The sequence below is a fragment of the Pseudopipra pipra genome, chromosome 2 (genome assembly GCF_036250125.1).
Source record: "Pseudopipra pipra isolate bDixPip1 chromosome 2, bDixPip1.hap1, whole genome shotgun sequence".
Taxonomy (NCBI): Eukaryota; Metazoa; Chordata; class Aves; order Passeriformes; family Pipridae; genus Pseudopipra; species Pseudopipra pipra.
This window is the reverse complement of record NC_087550.1, coordinates 23,703,147-23,723,322: the sequence shown is the minus strand read 5'-3', so window position 1 is coordinate 23,723,322 and position 20,176 is coordinate 23,703,147. Positions and strand designations below refer to the sequence as shown.

The following is a 20,176-nucleotide window of genomic DNA, read 5'->3' as shown; positions in this document are numbered from 1 at the left end:
TTTCTCTTAAGCTGTAGCATACTCCATCAGCTGTAGGGTATTTTTTTACATTCTCCTCTCCACACCCCCTTGGTTCTGTTCCCTACAGCTTTGAAGTAGAATGAAGTCTTTCCCAGCCATGTGGTGCAATATGTCATCCTCTCCCTTGAAGCAATTGCCACATGTGTTTGCCATGTAACAGACAACTATAAAAGCAAAGCAAAGCCACAAGTATAAGAACTCTTTTCCTAAATGTTTCAACAATACACTATTCCTGCATGAATGCCTTTTGTCATTGCAATAGCTCAACTGAGTTACGGTCAGGTTTCAGTCTTGTGGACATACATACGAGTGGAAGGGAAAAAAAAGTTGGAAGATAAAAAGGAGAATAATAGGGAAAGAGGAGGAGGGAGACAGGGTAAGAGGAAAAAATGAAAAGACAAAAAAGAGGTATGTGAACTGAAAAAGGGAAAAAAGGGCTGTGATGGTTAAAAAAGCAGGAGAGGTTATTCAGACCTGTAGGATGGTAAGGTCTGAAGCAAGTGAGCTCTTGACAGGGCAGAGCCCTGCAGAATGCAATATAATCTCTATTAGGGCCCTTCAGTTTAGAGGCATATAAATGGAGTGAGGTTTATTGCGAATTCTGGCTAATAACTTTCTCAAAGGGGAAAACTTCTGTATTCTCTTTGAAATACAATTTCTTGTCTCATAAATTGAAACAGCTGCGACTGTTCCCTCTGCACAGAGACTTTTTTCATCTTTTGCCTTTTTTGCTGGGAGTATGCGTATGATTTGGCTTAATGATTTTTCCCTGCAGAAGGGACCCAGAATGTGGTGCTGTATACAGGTTTGTGATCAGTGTCTTTGCACAAGCACAAGAAAAATGCCTTGAGCATTTTCTGCTTTTAGAGAGGAACAAGTGTTAGGCTATTAGTCTGAATCTAACTTAGACTGCATTTCTCCTGAGAAAACTCAGTAAGAATTTCTGCAGCCTCATTCCCTAGAAAGACTCTTGCCTAAACTGAGATTTAATCTATCACCTAGACCAGATTCCAGTCTTGGAACTGTAAAGGCTGCTACCACCTCCATAACTACTATGCAGAAAGCAAAGCAAAGAATACAGGTGAGCATCGTGACAGGCTATATTTCTGCACAGGGATGCCGATGGGCACCACAATGCAGGTGGGAAGAGATATTCCCACTTGGGAAAGGAAACAAGACCATTTCCCTCCTTATGACTCTACGCAGTGCTAGATATTCTCTGCCAGCATCAACTCATCTCTGAGGACTCCTAAATGTCTCTTCTTTCTTCTTTTTTTTTTTTTTTTTTTTTTAATTGGAAGATTCAAGATTGCCTCTAGGCTTGTACAGAAATCAACCACTTCTGAGGATGACTGAATGTACAGAAACACAGATGGGGAGTCAAACCTTCTAGCCTCCAACTCGCTGTCTGCTCCAAGTTAAAGTGGTTAAATCCCCAAATCATTAAACAAGTGATATATGAGTTAACATAGCATGCTGCCAGCAGCAGTATGTACAAATGTCCCAAGGAGGTTCAGATTCAGAGGGCTATATGTCACCTTCAGCCAGTTTCTGTTTGGAGAGAGCTCAGGAGGGGTTTGAGGTTAAGTGACGAAATACTTGAATAGGTATCTCAGTATCTCAGTTTCTCATTTCTCCATCTCTCTCCCATGATTCCCTACAAGTGCCTCCAGCTGGAAGAGCAAAGGGGTGTAGAAAAAGCCAGAATTCATCAGATCTGAGTGGAGAACCCTTTTCCCTCATAGCAGACTTCAGCCTGCCCAGGGCAAGCTGCATTTTAGGAGATCACAGAGCAGCAAAGCCATTTTTCCTGTTGCGTTAGAAGCAGACCTGTGGTCCCCAGCAGGTTGGCCTTCTTTCCCATCCCCTCTTGCAGCAGCTTCCTGTTGCATCCCAGCCTACAGGCTCCCTCCCATGCCTGCATCCAGTAGTTCATCTGGTGGCCCAGCTCTGCTGTGTGACAAGCTGCTGCAGCTGGGAGATGTGAGGAGTCTTTGCTCACCAGAACAGATCTGTAAGTGAGGGCACCAAAACCTCAAATGACTCCAGTGACAGGTGACTGCAGAAGCTCACTGTTTCTTTCCTCCTTGAGCCTCTTGGCAGCCACAATGGCCTCCTTGCAAACCAGAGCATGTTCATAGCAAGAGCCTAAGGGATGAAGAGGAAAAGAAATGCATAGGAGCTCTTCCAGGGCTACATGGAAAGTGCTAGAGAATATCTTCTAGGTCTCCTGCAGTGCTAGAATTGTCTGGGGGTTGGGACTATGGCTTCTTCCTTATCTTTTTGATCCATGAATTGCAGACTGTCTTGTAACATGGAGCATTTTATTAACTAAGACTTTCTAGGGGACCTCTCTGTATTTGAGAAGGTAGCAATGAGAGCATTTGTTTGTCTGGAAATGGGATGGTTGTTAATGGTGTATTTTACCCACCTTTAATGAGATGAAGCAGGCAAAAAGTACGGAGGAGTCAGCACTAGACATTCCCACTCCACCCCAAGCCCTTATTACCAAAGGTCATGGGAACCTACCTCTCTTTCTACTTGTATGTCCTGTGCATGCATCTAAGTGTCTGAGACTCTCAGTGATACTGCCAACAACCTTCTATTGCCTGTGAGCTATGACATTGCTTACCACAGATCAATATAACTGTAATATATCTGAAAGACTCAGGCCTCAGTTGCCCCTTGCATGTTGTATTCCCAGCCAACACTAACTGCATTCCTCACTGCTTTCCCATGGCAATTCACCTTGCTCAGAGCTCTGCCTGTTTGCCATAACCCTCTGCATCCCCTCACTTTTTTTTTAATCAACCTTTCATCTCTATCTCATGGTCTGTGTTTCATTTTCTTATCTATTTCCTTTTCTGTCCTTCTCCTGAAGACTTGGGTCTCACAAGCTATCCTCTTTATGCTATTTTTAAAATTTTTTCTTGTCTTGACATTTTTCCCCCTGTTCTCTGTTCTCCTTCCTTCTCTCTTCTCCCCTCTCCTTCCTGCATGTTGCATCCCCCTGTATATGCAAGCTCATACTGCCTGGAAATTATCTCAGGACTGTCTACTCCTGAAGTAGTGAAAAAATACAGTCTGCAGGTGAATTTTCCATTTTAATGTAGTTAACATGCCTCCTCTCCTTCAACCAACTGCTGAGATTAGTGGCATAAAATCCCATCAGGATATTGACATAACCTATAAGCCAGGAAATTGTTTTAATCAAACCCAGCATCCCATTTGGAATGCCGGACATAGAAATACAAGGACAGCAGTTTTGAGAGCAGATGAGAAATAAGGAAATAAGTGTTTGAGGACAGGGTGTTTTAAAACCTGTTTTTATAATATTCTTTCAATACCCTATGGTCAGAAGTTGCAGGACTTATTTTTTCTCCACTGAGTCCTAGCCAATACAGAGTCCTCAGAGTATTGGTACTGGAGAGGTGATAGAAAGGAATTTGGTTGAATTACTGGTTATTAGGAGGGTCTGTTATCTAGTAAAAGTGTCAGAGGGCCTCAATCCACAAGACATGGATGATTACTGCAGATGAATTCCTGGTCCTTGGAGGCTGGGTGGGAGGGCATGATTGTTGGGTTTTTCCCCCACTCTCAGTAAAATTTAAAGCAGTCTTGGATGAGCCACACATAAAAAGATGTCTCTTAAGTTCCTTGGAAAGCAGTGAACCAAAGAAATAATAGAAGATACCCCAAACTATTTGTCAGTGTCTAACTTACAACTCCACCTCTCACTGTTTCCCTCTGTCTGCTCTTGGGTTTCTAAAGAGGTAACCTTTGTCAGTGTGTCAGTGTGATTCACACATAAGCAGGGTGAGGACAGATTATTGACAAGCTATTGCAGATGGTTCCAGTGGCAAAGCTGATAAAGAGAAGGTGCTGCAGTAGAGGAGGGGTGATCAGGTGCTATGTGCTGTGGTGCCAGTCAGTATGCCTGCTGTCAATACAGTCCAGTGTTGCAGCATTGTAAACTGCCAGGAGAGAGAGAAGTGGCCCATTTGCAACCTTGGTCTGTGTGTACCATGGCATGAAACCCCCACATAAAGGAGTTTGTACATTATGGTGATGAGAGACAAGGGGAGATTTCTGTCCCCAGCTGGTGATCAGTTTATTCACTGAAGTATGAGGATTGATAGCACTTGTCACTAATAGCCCAGCTAATATAGCTGCAGATGCTACATTTAATCATATAAACTGTGCAGTGCAATTGCAGAACAAGGGCCTCTGGCCTACACCACTGGAAAAGCAAGCAGAGCAGATTCCTAAGGGGCTGGTGGAGAATTGCAGTCATCTTACACCCTTGTGACAGGAAAAAAAAGATGTGTCCTGCTTCTTCATGACACTCTATGAAGGGGTACATGTTTATGTCCATGCACGTGTGTAATTTACCGAACGCACATGACAGAACAAAAGGACCTTGTGCATGAAATCAAGAGTATGTGTGAAAGAAAGGACAGGTCCACTGTGTAGAAGAACTGAAGGGAGAGGTTGGGGTAGAAGGATGTGCCAGTTCCATTTGGCTGTCTTTCACAACACTGTATTCCTGACAACTTTTTCTTGCTATCTGTGGCCAAAAGGAGATTCAGAGCATTTGAGAAGATGTGGTGCTGTCCAGCAGCACAGCTGCATAAAGCAGCTAAGACCAGAGTCCTTCAACAAGGTATCTGTAGTGCAATGAGGACAAGTTAGGGAAAAAAAGGGAATGTTTGGGCTTCTTAGTGCCCCCATCATCAAACAGCAACTCATTCCCCTTCTGCTGCTTTCCAGGATGTTTGAAACTGGACGTTATAGGTTTTCAGCCATTATTAAGGAGTCTTCTCTTCTCCCACCTGCCAAAAGGTGTTTTGTTAGATATGTACAGGACTGTGTGGATGCAGGCACCATGCAACACTTGAAAGGCAAATGCACTCTGTACTGCAGTCCTCCACACACAAGACCAGAGGCACAGCACAGCTCTGTGCTCATCCTCTCACCCTCTCCCCTGCCTGCCAGCCAGCCTTCCTTCCTTCACATCTTCACCTTAATGCTCCATCATACTTCCAGTCCCACACCTGTGCTTCCACATGTATTTTTTTCCACCTTCCATGCACCTGCACACACGTGTGGAGAGTCTCATCCCTGGGTACTCTTTCACCCATCTGCATTTCCTCTTGCATCCCCACAAGCTTTCGTACTGCTTTTTTTACAGTGCTCGGCAGCTCTTGCCCACACACCCAGCTGGTACTCACTTGTGCTCACCACACTCTCATGTTCTCTGTCTCTGAATGCCCAGCCCTGTAACCAAGCTGTTACTAGTTTGGTTCAGTCATATGTGTGTCCTGTCAGACACACATCTGCAGCCAAGTGGCCCAGAATGAGACTGGCATATATCAGGGTTAAAAACGAATATGCCAGGAATGTCCCTCTTCTCTAAACTCACACCCTGACAATATAGCCCCCAAGGGGATCAGTTTGTGGTGTTAAGAAGCTGTTTGTGGTTTTCACTAGAGGAGAGCATGGGGGAGGAAAGTCCAGCCCAACACCTAGCCCTTCAAATGAAGTGACTTGTCAAGTATGCAACTGTGACGGAGATCTGAGAAGCAATAAATTTAGCAGCACTCACTTCCAATGACAGCCTGTCATGTGCTTGAAACATAAATAGTGGTGGAGACAAATCACTGCTGTTTTCCTATTAAGCTTTGGCCCACTGGCCCTCTAGCTTGCCAGTAGCATTTCTACCTGGCCTGCCAGCATGCCTCGTCTCAGGGACAGATGTGCCTCCCCATTACAGGCTTTGGGAGAGTCAGAATGGGAATTATCATGCTGTTATTTCCTCAGGTGTCCTTGGTGTCTGAGTACTTGCTCCTCAGCTGATGGATTTGTCGCTCAGGTTGTGTGCTGCTGGCACCTCCCCCTTCCACCCAAGGCTGAGCAAACATGGACCCTCTCCCTAGAGAGCTTATGGTTTTCACCTTGGCCCCAAGTTTCTTCCGCGTAGCCTGCCAAGGTCATGCTGATGGAGTAAATGAGGCACTGATTTTAATAAGGGAGCAGAGGTGAAGTTTTCCAGTGCACCTGAGTGACATGCAAGCACAAATGCCATTGAAAGCTATTGGATCTTGTCCTGGTAAAGCATTTAGTAGCTTTTGGAAACCCTTCTTTCAAATATTAATTATTATATAACCATTTAATAAAACATGCCATCAGAAGCTCACATGAATCTTTACAGAGATGAGAGACATCCTTTAGTGCTTTAAATTGAGGAACCAGGGGCTCAGCACATTTCACCTTCTTCCCTCTCTCTTATCAGTTTTGATTCCTCTTCCACTCTCTCCTCAAGGAAGATGAAATCATGCCGGTGATTAAGGTGGCTGGCTCTGCGCTGTTTAATTAGAACAACTGCTGTTTCAGTTCCAGTGAAACTCTCACAGGTTTACAGTTGCAAAGGCACTCTAATAAGACCCCTGCCACTTCAGGAAATTTGAGAAGGAAAGGAGCCAATGAGTCCTCAACTTAAAATGAATATTTTTTCATGCTTTCTTGGGTTTTTTTGGCTGACTTGGGCTCCTGTTGGAGCAAGATGTTTCTCTCCCCAGAGAATGTAAATTATTTGAGGGAGCTGGGAGAGAAGAAATAAATAGATTCCTGCCCATGACAGTAACATGGTGGTGAAGCCCAGTGAGATGCTTCTGACTGACATGGCTGGCCATGGTCTTCTCATGCCAGGAGTGTTACAGTTGTTAGAAGTTTTCTATAAGCATCAGAACAAGAAAGAGCAGTAAGGAGTTGGGACAAAGGCAATGAAATATCTTTTAGGTTTGTCCTCAGACCCCTTCCTAAATTTATGGGGTAAGCTGTAAAAAGTCAGAAAGCAGTTGGTTTGAAACTGTTTTTTCTACTTACAATGTTCTGCCTTTTCCCTTTTTGGTGACCCCCTTCTTTTTCCCATATCCCTGGCGGAGAGACCCTGCCTCACAGGCATGAATTTCAATAGTGCTGATGGCCAACAGCTGCACCAGCAATGGTAGTAGCTGCACCAGGGAGCTACAAGAGCTCAAAGTCAGGGCCTGTATTTCCTCTCTGCTTGCCTCCCCTGTAGGACTGTATAGACTGCAATATTAGACACTGAGCAAACACCTTCCTCCTCCTTCGCAGCCTTGCAAGTTTGAGAGAGAGATTCCTTATTCTTTGGAAATCAAGGGAGTGGCTAACTGCATAGGAATTAAATATCATGGACCGAACCAATCATTTATCTGGCCCTCTATCACTATCAATCAACAGCAGATACCTCAGATGATAATATCACAGGAGCCAGCCCAATTGATCAAAAGTCTGTGCAGCGTGTGAGCCCAAACAATACCTTCCCAGCATACCCCACTCTGCCTTCAAACCTCTGTGATACTTGCCTTGATACTTGGCAGTGCTTCATGCCTGCTCAATCCTAAATCCAGCCAGTTAGCATCATCTCCTGATCCCTTGTTGTGCTCCCCACAGTTGTGCTCACCTGTCTTTGCTTCAGGAGCAGATATGGGGGATGGTGTTAGGCAATCACTGTGCTAGATCTAATTGAGAAACATTGCAGCAAGGAGAGGGGTCAACAGAAAAGCAAACAAAACGATTTTTCAAGACGCTAATCCACCTGTACAAATATTGGCACCAGGCATCACAACGCACTGGCATGTTTTTGAAAGGGTAAATCTTGCTGAGGGGTGGCTTAACTCTTTGACCTCATTTCCTCACTTGAAAACTATAGCTGTTTAAAAGATCAGTGGAAAGATCCAGGTTGATGCAGAAATCCCAGTCTTTATGTGTTCCTTGCGAACTTCATATTTAGAGTAGCCTCACTGAAAACAGGGGTGAGCTACAGGAACTGCCATCTTGCAAAAAGACAGGAGATTTGGAGGCTGTGTGATCTGACCAGGAAATATTTGGCATCAGCTTGCAGAGAAAAAGCCACAAAAATGTCTAAGCTTCTGAGTTAATATTCTTTCCCATTTGAAGTAAATTTGGGCCAATTCGTAATTTCTCAAGCCTTCTTCTAAGTTTCAAACATACAAGAATGGAATTCTATGGCCTAAGTTGAATCATGGCGGGGGTATTCAATATTTTTTTTTTTTTTAGTTTTTTTTTTTTTTTTTTTTTTAGTTTTTAAGTTAGGTTACAGTTATGTGTTCATTCTTACCCTCTCATCCCAAGAACCATGAGTGGACATAAGACAGAGGGGAGCAAATACATTAAATTTAGAAACAGAAAAACATTTTCATGGATGCCTACGAAAGAAAACCACTTGATTCTTGCACAATAGTGTATTGTGCATGTCTTGAGCTACAGGAGACACAACAGTCTTTGTAAAGAACATAACAAGGATTTTTAAAGATGGCACCAAACACAGACAAACCCTATAGTTCCTGGATTGAGAGGCTGGGACAGTTGGTACCACTGAGCACCATCACATGAGGTTTTCCTACAGTCTGGGCCTGACATAATGGTTTGTGGAATTAAACTAGGGACTACACTGCACACCATCCCCACTCTTCACAGGCAGGACAGAAATTATACAGTTCAGTCAGGCTTCTTGCCCCAGATGGAACTTGTTGCTGTCAGTCTTTTCTTTGGTCTTGAGTCTGTGAGGATGGTCTTCAAACTGTATAAAGATAATAGCACAATTGCATTGTCCAAAATAAAAGAACTTTAGGGGAAGGAGTACAGGAGGCCAAATGCCCCTGCATCAGCTCTTGGCTTGCATTACCTTCTTGTGTTTAGCACAGTGGGCAATAAAGACCTATTGATCACACACACACACACACACAAACACACTCTGCTGTTCCTCTTGCCAAGAACAACTGCTGGCCCATCCTCTTGTAGGTAGTGGAGGAAGAGGGTGCAGATCCCTACAGTGCTGACCACACTGCTGGGAGCGAGAGGTTGGTGTGCTGTCATCGATGTGTGCACATCGAACAATTCCTTTGCCTGAGCTGTGATTATTTGTCTGACTTCCTGTTTTCAACCTCTGCTTTATTATCTGCTCTAGCGTGGTCCTCATAGCCCTGAGGCTTTCTTAATACACTCAAAGATTTGGTGTCATCTCAGTGATTCGTCTAGCTGATGATGCCTTCTACCTCATGTTGTTGTAAAGTACCCTCTAAAAAGCAGCAGGCAAAAATTTTGAGATGCAGAAACAGTACAACTATTGGTATGTTCATGTTTATATGTCATTTTCTTGGCAGTAAAATTAAGGCTTGGTGTTTGGTAGCATAGTCATGACAACTCACATTGCAGTATGTAACATTTAGGGAGTGTAATATTGTAGCTGTGACATTAGATGACTTAATTTACCTCATGATTCATAATTTACTTTATACACTGGCATCACAGCCAAGTTTTATTCAACAGCAATTCATCTCTCCAAAAAATGCTGTTTGTGTTCATTAAAAAAGTGTTAACAAAATTGGTTTAAATTCAGTAAGTAATTTTTGGGAAAAAAAGTCATCTTCTTCAACATGAAATAATTATTTTAAATTATATCTCAAGTTGAGCCAGAACATTAAGTCCTTCTTCTGATTCAGCAAAGAACAGAAGAAAACCACTGGTCAAGCAGAAGGCTTTGACCTGAAGCAGGGTTGGATTTTTTTTTTTTTAGGGTGTGGTTCCCTTTCTTTCCGGTATTCACATATGGTTTTTGAAAGGAAAATCTAATCAGTTGCTGAGATGAAGGAGTATGTTGCACACCTGCTCCGTGCCCAGATTAAGGGCTGCGTATGAAGGGCTATTCAGTGTGATGGCCTTTAGTGGTTGTTTATGAATAAGAGAGGGTGGAAATTCAGACACACAGCAGACCCGCTGAGGCTGCCTCAAGCAGACAACCCCACTGACATGCACACACAGCCAGGTTGCAAAATGCCTCTGAGCTGTCAGCTTTTGGCTTCCATCTCCTGGGCAGAGCCATCAGCGATGGCGAATCGTCCCAAGTGGTTTGGTCAGTGCTGTCCCTGGAGAGAGAACACAGAGACATCATTCAGTCTAGGAAGGCTGCTCTTAACCTGGAAGGTTTTTTCTGTTTTGTTTTTTTTTTTTATTATTATTTGTATGCTAGGTGCATGGAGTTTGAAGAGAAAGACCCCACAAAAATCACTGGCTTTCTTAACGCTGGTTATGCCAGCAGATACTTTGTATTGCCTCAGCCGGGCAGCATCCCCGGCGCTGTCCTTGGCTTGGGAGGCACAGCAGCCAGCTTTGCACATAAGGTGCAAATGTGATTGCTGATGAGCAAGGTCCTGTGAACGCCAGGAGAAACCGTGCCAGGGTGTTTCCTCCTGATCTGACTCATTCTCATTCATGAAGCCAGAGCCAGGCCAGAGCCCTCCCTGGCACTGCACTAGTTTTTTGGTTTATGTGTAATAGCTACAGACCTAAGGGCATGGGAGGCATGAGGCCAGCTTAAACAATAAATACCCTGCTGTGCCTCGCTGCTTAAACAGAGTAATTACTGCCTTACTACATGTGACCCCTCTGTTCCTGTCCCTCTGGCAGTTGTTATTTCATGGCTCCCTTTACACAAGGGATGGCTCTGCCTCTCTCCGTGCCATACATCTCTCTGTCTGCCACTATCTCGTCTTCTGTCTTTCTCACTCGCTCTGTCTCAGTGAGTTTCTCTTTGTCAGTAGCTGACTACCATTTTCTCTTTTTGTCAGTCACTGAAGAATCTCATTGTGTTTGCATTTCTCTCTACCAGCCACTGTGCCTCTCTCCATTCCCTGTCTGGTTTTTTTCCATCTATTATCCTCTCTCTCTCAAGCTTTCCCCATTTTCACAACTTCCCATGCCATGTGAGTTTTTCTGCCTGCCTTCCTTACTGTATCATTGTAGCACTAGCTGTCCCTTTGCTCACCCACCATCTGCTGCTCTCCACCGATCTCTTTGCTAAAAACAAGCCTCTTCAACTAAGGGATGGGAAAAAAATGCCAAGCTCATTGGAATTTGTTATGGCTGACGAGATAGAGACTGATAAATGAAAACTTCAAAGTTTTGAATTAAAAAAAAAAATTCCCAGCTGGAGGTAAAACAAAAAAATTATGTCAAAGGCTCCCTTAGCTATTTTTGTCTTTCAAAACCCTGTTCCTAGGGTGTTCCTAAGGTGCAGAGAGAAGGAGGAAAGTTAGGTGAGCAAAACCTGAAACACTAAATGGGGAGTGCAGAGACAACAAAACCTGCGGTTCAGCAATAGAAGTTACAACACACAAAAAAACTTCAAATGGCATTTATTGATTTCCAATCCTTTTTATCTCCTCACATCTTGTTTTAGGCAGAGGAGGGCCCAACAAAGATTCATAACCCATTCTGCTCTCCCCTCTTCACAACTACAAAGATGCTTGGAGGGAAAACAAACGTAGGAGCAGGGGGGCTGATCTCTTTCCCCACATGTCAAATGCAAACAGATACTTTCAGTGGATCTGAACTTCAGTTTAATTTAAGACCACAGCAGTGCTAAAAAAATAAGAGAAGTAAAGTAATTTTTGCACAAGTGTTGGATGGACAAACAGGAGAGGAGATGGAGCAAAATGTGGCTGCCACCTCTGCAAATCAGCTTCCCCTTTGGAGATGTAAAGAACTGGGGCGTGAAGGGAAAGGCCTCTCTGGTAGACCACGTGACTGAACACATTGCTGGCCCCCTGACTACCTGAAAGAGCTGTCTGTACACAGTATAAGTGGGATTTTGTCTGCATGTGTGTCATCTCTAGAAAGAAAGCATTTAGCCTTTGAGGAAAGATATGGTGTGTGGCAGTGAAAGGGGTCATTCGAGTGGAGGTCAGAAGAGCCCATAAGTATGTAGGGAGCATGTGTTTCTGCACACACAGTGGGATTTATAGATATAAAAATTAAATACATAGTCTATAAAACACGTAATATTATTTATACATATATATTTATACACACACAAGAGCATAGGCAGGTGTGCACACCAACAAGGACAATATGCAGAGCCAATGGGGTTGCACAAGGCTGTTTCCAGAGGGCAGGGGGAGAGGGGGCCTGCTTGCCAGCAGGCTAGCACAGCTGAGCAGATTTGCTCTTTGAGTTCATTATTTACTGGGTCCAATTAGGAAGCCAGGGGATAGGAAATGTGGCTGAGGCAAGCGGGCCTTCAAAGCCTTCCTCCTGCACACATCAAAGCCGCCTGCCGCAGATCCCTCTGCAGAAAGGGTTCTGTCAGCTCCAAGCAGCAGCAGCCGCCTGGCTCGTGCTGCTCAGGGTCGTTCCCTATTGGTTTGATTGTCAAGCCTCCCAGGCTCGTACTCTCTCTATCTCCAGCCTCCAGAGCAGAAAGCTCCTCTTTCTGATTTACTGGGACAGAGTTAAGGAGCTACAGCTTGGCAAGATGGTGTTTAATGGGGCTGCAACAACCAACCAAGCTAACTATGAACGTGTGAAAGGCAAAAAACCTGCAGGGAAGCAGGTTGCCTAAAGTCACAGGAGGGGATGATTTGGGATGAGAAGAGCTGCACTGTGTGAATAGTCATCCCCTTAGGGAAACCTGAAAGGCCCCCCACTGGGAAAGGGCTGTACTGAACCAGGCAGAACAGCCAGGAGACAGCCCTTGTCAGTGAGGAAGCTTTGGCAGAAGGGTCAGAATTTCATCCCTTGAAAACATGCTCAAGGCAAATGTCTGCTCTTAATGGGAATGGAGTGGCTTGCTTGCCAGAAGCTGGCAATCCCTCTGTTCACCTAATAGAATATGTTCATTGTTATCAGTACCAAGGAGCATTGTCCAAGCCTTCTCCCTCCCTGCTTTGATAAACTGCATAGTGACAACCATCAGTTCCCTGACAAAGCTGGCTCCTGCGCAGAAACATTTGTAAATTCACTCGATGGATAAAGCTCTGTTCCTGCACCCACTACTCCCCTGTTTGCCTTGGAGGTTAGAGTTAATATGACTCACCTAATCTGGCTGCCAAAGTGAATTAGTGAAAACATCTCTACAGCTCTCTGCAAGATATCACAACCTGACATTTCTCTAACACACTGTGATACATCTATCCTCTCCCTGGTCTTTACTACGACACCTCGATTTTATATAAACGCTTTTTGTTAGAAATGGTTAATGTACTCTTAGAGGGGACAAGGCAGCAAGCAAAAGGGTCTGTCTTGCAAGTGAGAGCAGCTAAGTTCTTGTAGCAAAATGTTGATGCCCAGGGTCACCAGTGCAGGGACAAGAACAGTGCTACCACTATTTCAGCAAGAGACTGTCACAGAAACTTTCCCTGAAGTGTTGTGCTTGTATCTGTGTCCTGGAGCAGGGGAACGAGGAACTGAATAGGGTTATTGATGTCTTTGGCATGCCCTTTAAAACAGAAGTCCTGCCTTTACTTACCTCTAGAGAACTCCACTGGGCAAACCAGCAACTCATCATGTCTTGGGAGGGGTTTTGCGCAGCTGTAAATGCTCTCCTGCTGGACAGGGCACACGGTACATTTTAAGTGCGTGTATGTATGCAGGGGAGAAGCTAAAAACCATCTTCCATTGAGAAAGTATGTACCCTTTTAGGATACTTTGGCACTTCATTGATGTGGTTCTCTGACAGACAGACTGAACAGCACCCTTAATGAGCGTGCTACTCCATTAGAGCTGGTTAAGTCACCCTCAACCCTGTTTTCATTACGGTGACAGTCTTGTGACAAGGGCAAATTGCAGGAGAAGCCAGCCCCACTTGGAATGAACCCTGTGTATAAACAAGGCAGAATGGCAGAGCAAATGATTTGCAAAACGGAGGCAAATTACGTTTTAACCTTTTCTTTCTGAGTCTTTCCCTGATGTCTGATTAACTTTCCAGTCAACTGACTAACCTACCAACTGGGAGTGCTGCTGCGAAAGGAGGGTAGTGTTGGTTGTCAGTTTAAATTGGGGGTGGGATTTTAAAAGTGCTTTATTAGCAGGTAGCAATATGTCATAAGAGGATCGGGGAATTAAAAGGGTTCCCAAACAGAAATGATTCATGCTATAGCAAAAACACAAACAGCATATTTGCTATACAGACAGCAGCACAGTGCAGAAGTTGTGACCCAGTCCTTTATCTGTGTTCAGCCCTGGTAACACCTCATCTGAAATGCTGTGTTGGGTTTGGGATATTGCACTGCCTGTGAACCTGTCAGAGGGGTCTAAAAGCAAAGAACGAGAATGATCAAGGGTCTAAAAAAAACCTCACCTACAAAGGAAGGTTGAAAGACCCTGGCAATGTTCAGCCAAAAAAAAAAAAGATGACAACTGAGGGAGGAACATAAGTGATTTAAAAGTTGATAAAAGGCTATTGCAGGGAAGGAGGGAATGATTTGTTCTTTTGTCTGTAGTGGCTAAGACAAAAATAATAGCTTTAAATTGCAGCAAGGGAGACTCAGGTCAAACTTCAGGGAAACTTCAGGGTAAGGACAGCAAAGCACAGGAACAGATTGTCTGGAGTGGCTGCCGCTGGAGGGCAGAGGATGGCTCTGTCCCTGACATGACCCATGTGTCCTGCCTTGAGGTTGGGGAAAGGGTTAGGTGGTGACAGAAGTCCTTTCCACAGTGTTGTGACTCACCTAACTTTGGTCCTACAGGGTTCTGTAACATATTCATGAGTTACAGCAATAAAAAACACCTGTGAAAATTCCCCCTTGCTTCCTTCTCCACTGACTTTCCACAGCATCAGCCCCAGTGCACAGCAGAGGACCGAAAGCCATGTCCCAGAGCACCAGGTGCCCAAAAGGAGCCAACTTTGCCTCCCTCCTTTGTACAATGTGCTGCTCCCATGCAGGAAGGCCCTTCAGCAGGCTATCAGGGGATACAAAAACCAAAGCAGTTGTAAGTTTTAGACATAGCAATGAGATTTCCACTCACCTGAACATCTGGTAGGAGCTCAAAAAAAGGGACTGCTGGTTAGCCCTGCTGAAAGAGAGGGGAAACCTTGTCACTACATGAGTTTAATAGGTACACTGCTGTTTTCACACTGAGTCTCCGTGACGGGGGGTGGTTTTCCCCTAGAATGATTCTGAAAATTGCCTGGGAAAAGAAAATAAAAAAGACAAAAATAATTGTGTAAGGGACAGAGTTCTGAGCAGATTTTGAGGTTCCTAAAGTCCCTCTCTGATGCAGGAGGGAAATGCATGAAACTGGCATTGCCAGTGTGTGTGGCCAGCCTGACCCGGCCAACATGCAGCAGCAAGTCTGTGCCTCTGTTGTGGGATCCATTGCAGGTGGCTCCATGGCAACTTCAGCTCCAAAGACAGAGCTTACCCACTGCTTTCACACAGTGCCCTAAGCCAAGCAGAACAGCCCCATCCTTGCAGGCACTATTTGAACTCCATCAAACAACTGTAAGCACTTAGTGAAGTGGGCAGGGTTTCAGAAGTGCTCGGCACCTGCTGAGCAAAAAATGTCTTCTGGGCAGAGACTTACTTTGGAAAAATCTGCTCTCTGAGGAACCTGAACGTGAGACCTTGTGAGGTGACTTTTTTTTTTTTTTTTTAAATCTGGCTTTTACCCTTTGGGGGTTGGGGGATGCTTTCTCCAAACATACAAATACACGGGCTGGTGCTTCCACATTCCGTAGAGCAGTGCTCACGGCCCTCTCAGAGGAACGAATGTGGTTCAGGTTCTTTCCAAGAGGAGCCTTACTTTGCTTTTGGAAGGAATAGAGTAGATATAACAATCCTAATATTTCATGCTTCCGTAGCAACTTTCCTCCAACGAATCTAATGTGTTTTACATGGGTTAACCTCACCGCCCTTCTCTGACCAGGAGGTGATGAGAGAGGGGGAGCTATTTGCTGCAGTTCGGAGAGGGAGAGAGAAGGACTGACTCACCCAAGGTCGCACAGTGAATTAAAAGCAAGGCCACAGACCTCTCCCGATTCCTGCTCCTGTTCATAACCCCCACTGACACTCGAGCTGCTGTTTTCACAAGTGTGTCAGTGAGGCAGCACAGTTTAAATATGTCCATTTCATATGTACAGTAGATCAGGGATGCGTGATGATTATTGGTCTCCACGGATCAAATTACACTTTGTTTCTCTCAGTTGGGCTGTGTTTAACAGCATCTTGATCTGATCGATGGCACTTCAGGGTGATAGTTGCTCTGAGAGACAGAAGGACATTTTTCACAGTTTTGCAGTGGAGAAAAGGGTGCTGACAAAACACCACCACATCTGAGGACCCAGCTAGCCCTGCTTGAAGTAGCAATCAGCCACAGTCTGACTAACCTCTCCTGGTGCTCAGCCATCACACTAGTGAACTTATCTGATCTCAAGTGGTGGAGATTTTGCTTCTTGGCCTGGGCAGCCTGTGAGATGGGATGTGTTGGTACTACTTGTAGCTTCCTTCCAGATTTTCAGTTTTCCATAACTAATAAAAATGCTAGTATCTTGCTGATATGGCTTCTGAAATAACTTTTAAATCGCTCATGACTGTTGCTTATTTGCAGAATCCCTTTTGTGATTGTTCCTCCATAGCTATTCAGCAGGAGGTTTCCCAAATCTGAAAGCCTAACAGAACCATCCCCTGTATTTTTCTGCACTACCAGGCAGAGAGTTCGAAGGCGAGGAAGAGTATCTGGAGATCCTGGGTATCACACGAGAGCAGTCGGGCAAGTATGAATGCAAAGCTGCCAACGAGGTTGCCTCAGCAGACGTCAAGCAAGTCCGGGTCACTGTGAACTGTGAGTACATTGCAGCTGGAACAGGTCAACGGGGAGAACTTTGCCCACAGGCGGGGGTCACTTCAGGATAAATAGAGAAGTGTTTCTGGGTTTATATTATACAATCTGAAAGGGACGGTGCTGAGAAAACTATCTGCACACACTTGCCACAGGATATAGTTTGTGCTTTAAACCTGGTAATATATAAGAAAGGGGGGGGGGGCAGGCTGCGGGGATAGAGAAAAACAGAGAGGGAGAGAGAGAGGAGCTGTGAGTTGCCCCTGTCTCTCCCCTCAGAAACGCTGGCAATGCCTTGTTTTCACTCATTGATATTCGAGTGAACAGTAGCGTGAAGAGAAGCTTCAGCAAGGCAGCGAGGAGAGATAAGGGAGGGTTCAGCTGGCTCAGAGCAAACACACGCCTCCCTGCACCCAGCCATCTCAGCAGTGCCTTCACGGGTATCACAGCCCAGGGGACATGCAGTAGAGGCACGTGTTAAGGAGAGGGTACAAAAACTTTAATTTTGTGCTGGTTTCAAGCTCTGTCTGAGAGACCCTCCATGCACCAACGTAGTACAGAAAGGGGCTTGACCAAAGGATACAGCAGTCCACCTAAAAGCACTGAGAGGCACAGTTAGCTATGTGGCTTCCATCCACACCTGTGTGAGTGGGGCCTGGATCCCATTGCCCATATACGCTTAGACAGATGTCCAGTTCACTCAGCTGGCCTGTTCCTCTCACAGTGACACGAGATATGTCAGACTGATGTTACTCGTGTAATCCTACGCGTGTATATGTCCACCTCTGTACTTGCACGGTTTATATTTGGCACTGGAGTGATTTAAAGTGAATATCTGCATTTACCTGCTCTATTTCCTTACTTGGAGGCTAAAAACTTTGCAGCAAGGACAGATGAATAGGAGATACATAGTCTCTTGACCTTCTTCATTTTATACACCAGAATACTACCTTAAATTGCAATTGGAGATGATTACAGGCATGTTTCAGGGTGCATATTCATGGTCTTGATTCACAGATAGAACTGTCAGGAAGTGGGTTAGGGCAGAGACCTGATGGCAGTAAGTGTTTCAGCCCATCCCAGTCTTAATTTGACACCACAGGTGATTATAGCACCTTTTAATACCATTCTTGCTCTTTGTCTCTTTCTTTCTCTTTCGGTCATCACATCAGATCAACTTTTCTGTTTTGCTTAGAAGTCAAGGTTATAGGCTCCCTGCAGCATCTTCAGAATCCACAGTTTTTATAATTCCCTTAGAAACTGGGTGGCAGTGGTTTAATACCAGCTGCTTCATGGGACAAATTTGGCATAAATATGAACTGTAGTAGCAGATTTTCTGCACTAAAAGTGTCGAGGGTTTTTTTCTTGTCAAAAACAGCTGAATTTATAAAACTGAGACATTCCATGATAACCAATTAATATTTTCAAATATTTCTGTGAAACATAATTTCAACGATGCTTTTAATGTGTTTGAAACAGATTGTTTGTATAAAGTCAGAATGTTTGATTTTGACTTAGTTTCAACACATAATAACTATGCCACAGTTAGAGCTTAAACATTTTAACTGTTGGAATATATGAAAATATAATGTGATAGAGTATTGTAATATTAATATGTGGTGTAATTTGTAATGTAAGCAACTTAAAATTCCATCAGGACAGAACTTTTCCTTTGAAAGAAAGGGAAATAAAATCTAAGAGATCATGAGGACCATGCAGGAAAAAAAAGTCAGTCCTGTTTGAGGAATGAAAGCTAGACATTTGCATGCATCTTTCCTGAACCTGCTTCCTTAAACAACACCACAAGTAGCAGAAAGTGTGAAAACTACAGTAAGTTTGAAAAATGGGACCTGCCCAACCTAAGGAGCTTCCTGGCTATCTTTTATCATCTGCTGTGGAGCAGGTAGCTTGCCAGCTCAGACCGCAGGAGAGCATCTCACTTTGCTTTGGTCTCACACTACCACCTTCAGGCTTCCTGAGTAATGGCTCTTGTAGCACATCACAGACAGGGAAACTGAGGCCTAGAGAAGAGTGAAAGGAAAACAGCCAAAGGGAACCCACTCCTGGCTTCCCGGGCAGGAAACAGCTACACACAGAATATCTGCTTTCTGAATGCAATAGGCTGGTTTATTCGGGGCTCCCACCTGCCCCTTCTCATGGGAGAGCACTGCAGCAACATTTTAAAGGGGTGAAGATAGGGACTGCTCAGAGCACGGGCTCCCTGGCAGCAGGCTGGGGAGCAGATGCCTGCTGGGATCATTTTCTAAGCCCATAGAAAGGTGCCTGTTCATTCTGTAACTCGCCTCTTGTGCCAGATTCAGTGAAATGGAAAAGTCTTGTCTCACTTTAGACAGCAAAAAGATATACTGTTTGAACCAAAATTCAAAGGAGGATGGTTAAAAAAATCACCTTCACTATCCTTTTATTATCCCTCCTCCTTTTCAAATTAAAATATTTGCGTGAACCCACAGCCTTTGAATGTAGGATCCTATTTATGTACACTTATTAATATTTATGATGTTAGAGGGCGCACTGCAATATCCCTAAAGCCCTGCATAAAATCCCGATTAAGGTCAGGAAAGGGATCACACTGAGATGGCTAATGTGTTCACAAACAAATTTCCTTCCATACATTTTCCAAACAGAATTATTTTTTTTTTCTTTGACTGGCACAATCCATTTTGCTTGTCTTTTTCTTTGGCCTTTCAGTGCCGAGACAGACACAGACGGCAGAGCTGTACTCTGCACACGCACAGTGCGCTTTATGGTAACCCAAGTCTCAGAAAAGTAGCTGTCTGAGTTGCAGTCCCATAATCTCAGGGTGTGGAAGTATTAGTGATGAGAGACAAGGCACTTATTCCTTGATCCCTCTCAGCAGCCAAGGGGAAATATGTCTGCCTTTTAACGTGTAAAGCTTTATCACTTAATATTTTGAACATGGGGCTGGGATTGAAGATGCTGGTGCCTACCCAACCTGGTACCCAGCCAGTACTGAGACGTAGCTCAAGCAGGGCCCACCAATATGTTTTCCAAGTTTGTTTTGCCCATGGCTACAAATTAAGCAGAGGTGGGAACACCATGCTAGGCTGAGGGCAAGCTTCATGCAGAACAGTCACAAGCAAGCCTTCTTGAAGCTTGTCACAAAGCATGACGTCCAGGAACACTTGAGCAGGATTTTTAACCTTAGACACCTAAGGGAAGTGTCTCAACAAGTTATCTGTCTCTCAAAGTTGCACACACAGCTTCTCCTAAAGCTCTTCCCTTTTAAGCTGTGAATGTATTTCCATATCATACATGTTGCCTCAGTCCTTGCTTATTATACTTTTGGCATTAGACAAAGAGTTTGTACGGAAAATAATTTTCATGCTAGTGTTAAATTCCTTTATTCCTTTACTTTTACTGTCTTCCTTTACCCTTGATGAAGTCTTTCTCTCATGTTATCTCTGATGAGTCCATGTGAACTAAAGATCCATAGGTAAATATTCATAAATTA

At 44.3% G+C, this 20,176-nt stretch overlaps 1 protein-coding gene across 7 annotated transcripts in view; it reads left to right on the top strand.

Annotated features, from left to right (window-relative positions):
• Positions 1-20,176, top strand: part of LSAMP (limbic system associated membrane protein) — a 1,003,852-nt gene that overhangs the window by 951,799 nt on the left and 31,877 nt on the right. For all 7 annotated transcript variants that reach the window (XM_064644403.1, XM_064644400.1, XM_064644401.1 and 4 more), the window contains one exon: positions 16,552-16,686. In XM_064644403.1, the coding sequence (XP_064500473.1) occupies positions 16,552-16,686 (135 nt within the window). The remainder of the gene's footprint in view (positions 1-16,551; positions 16,687-20,176) is intronic.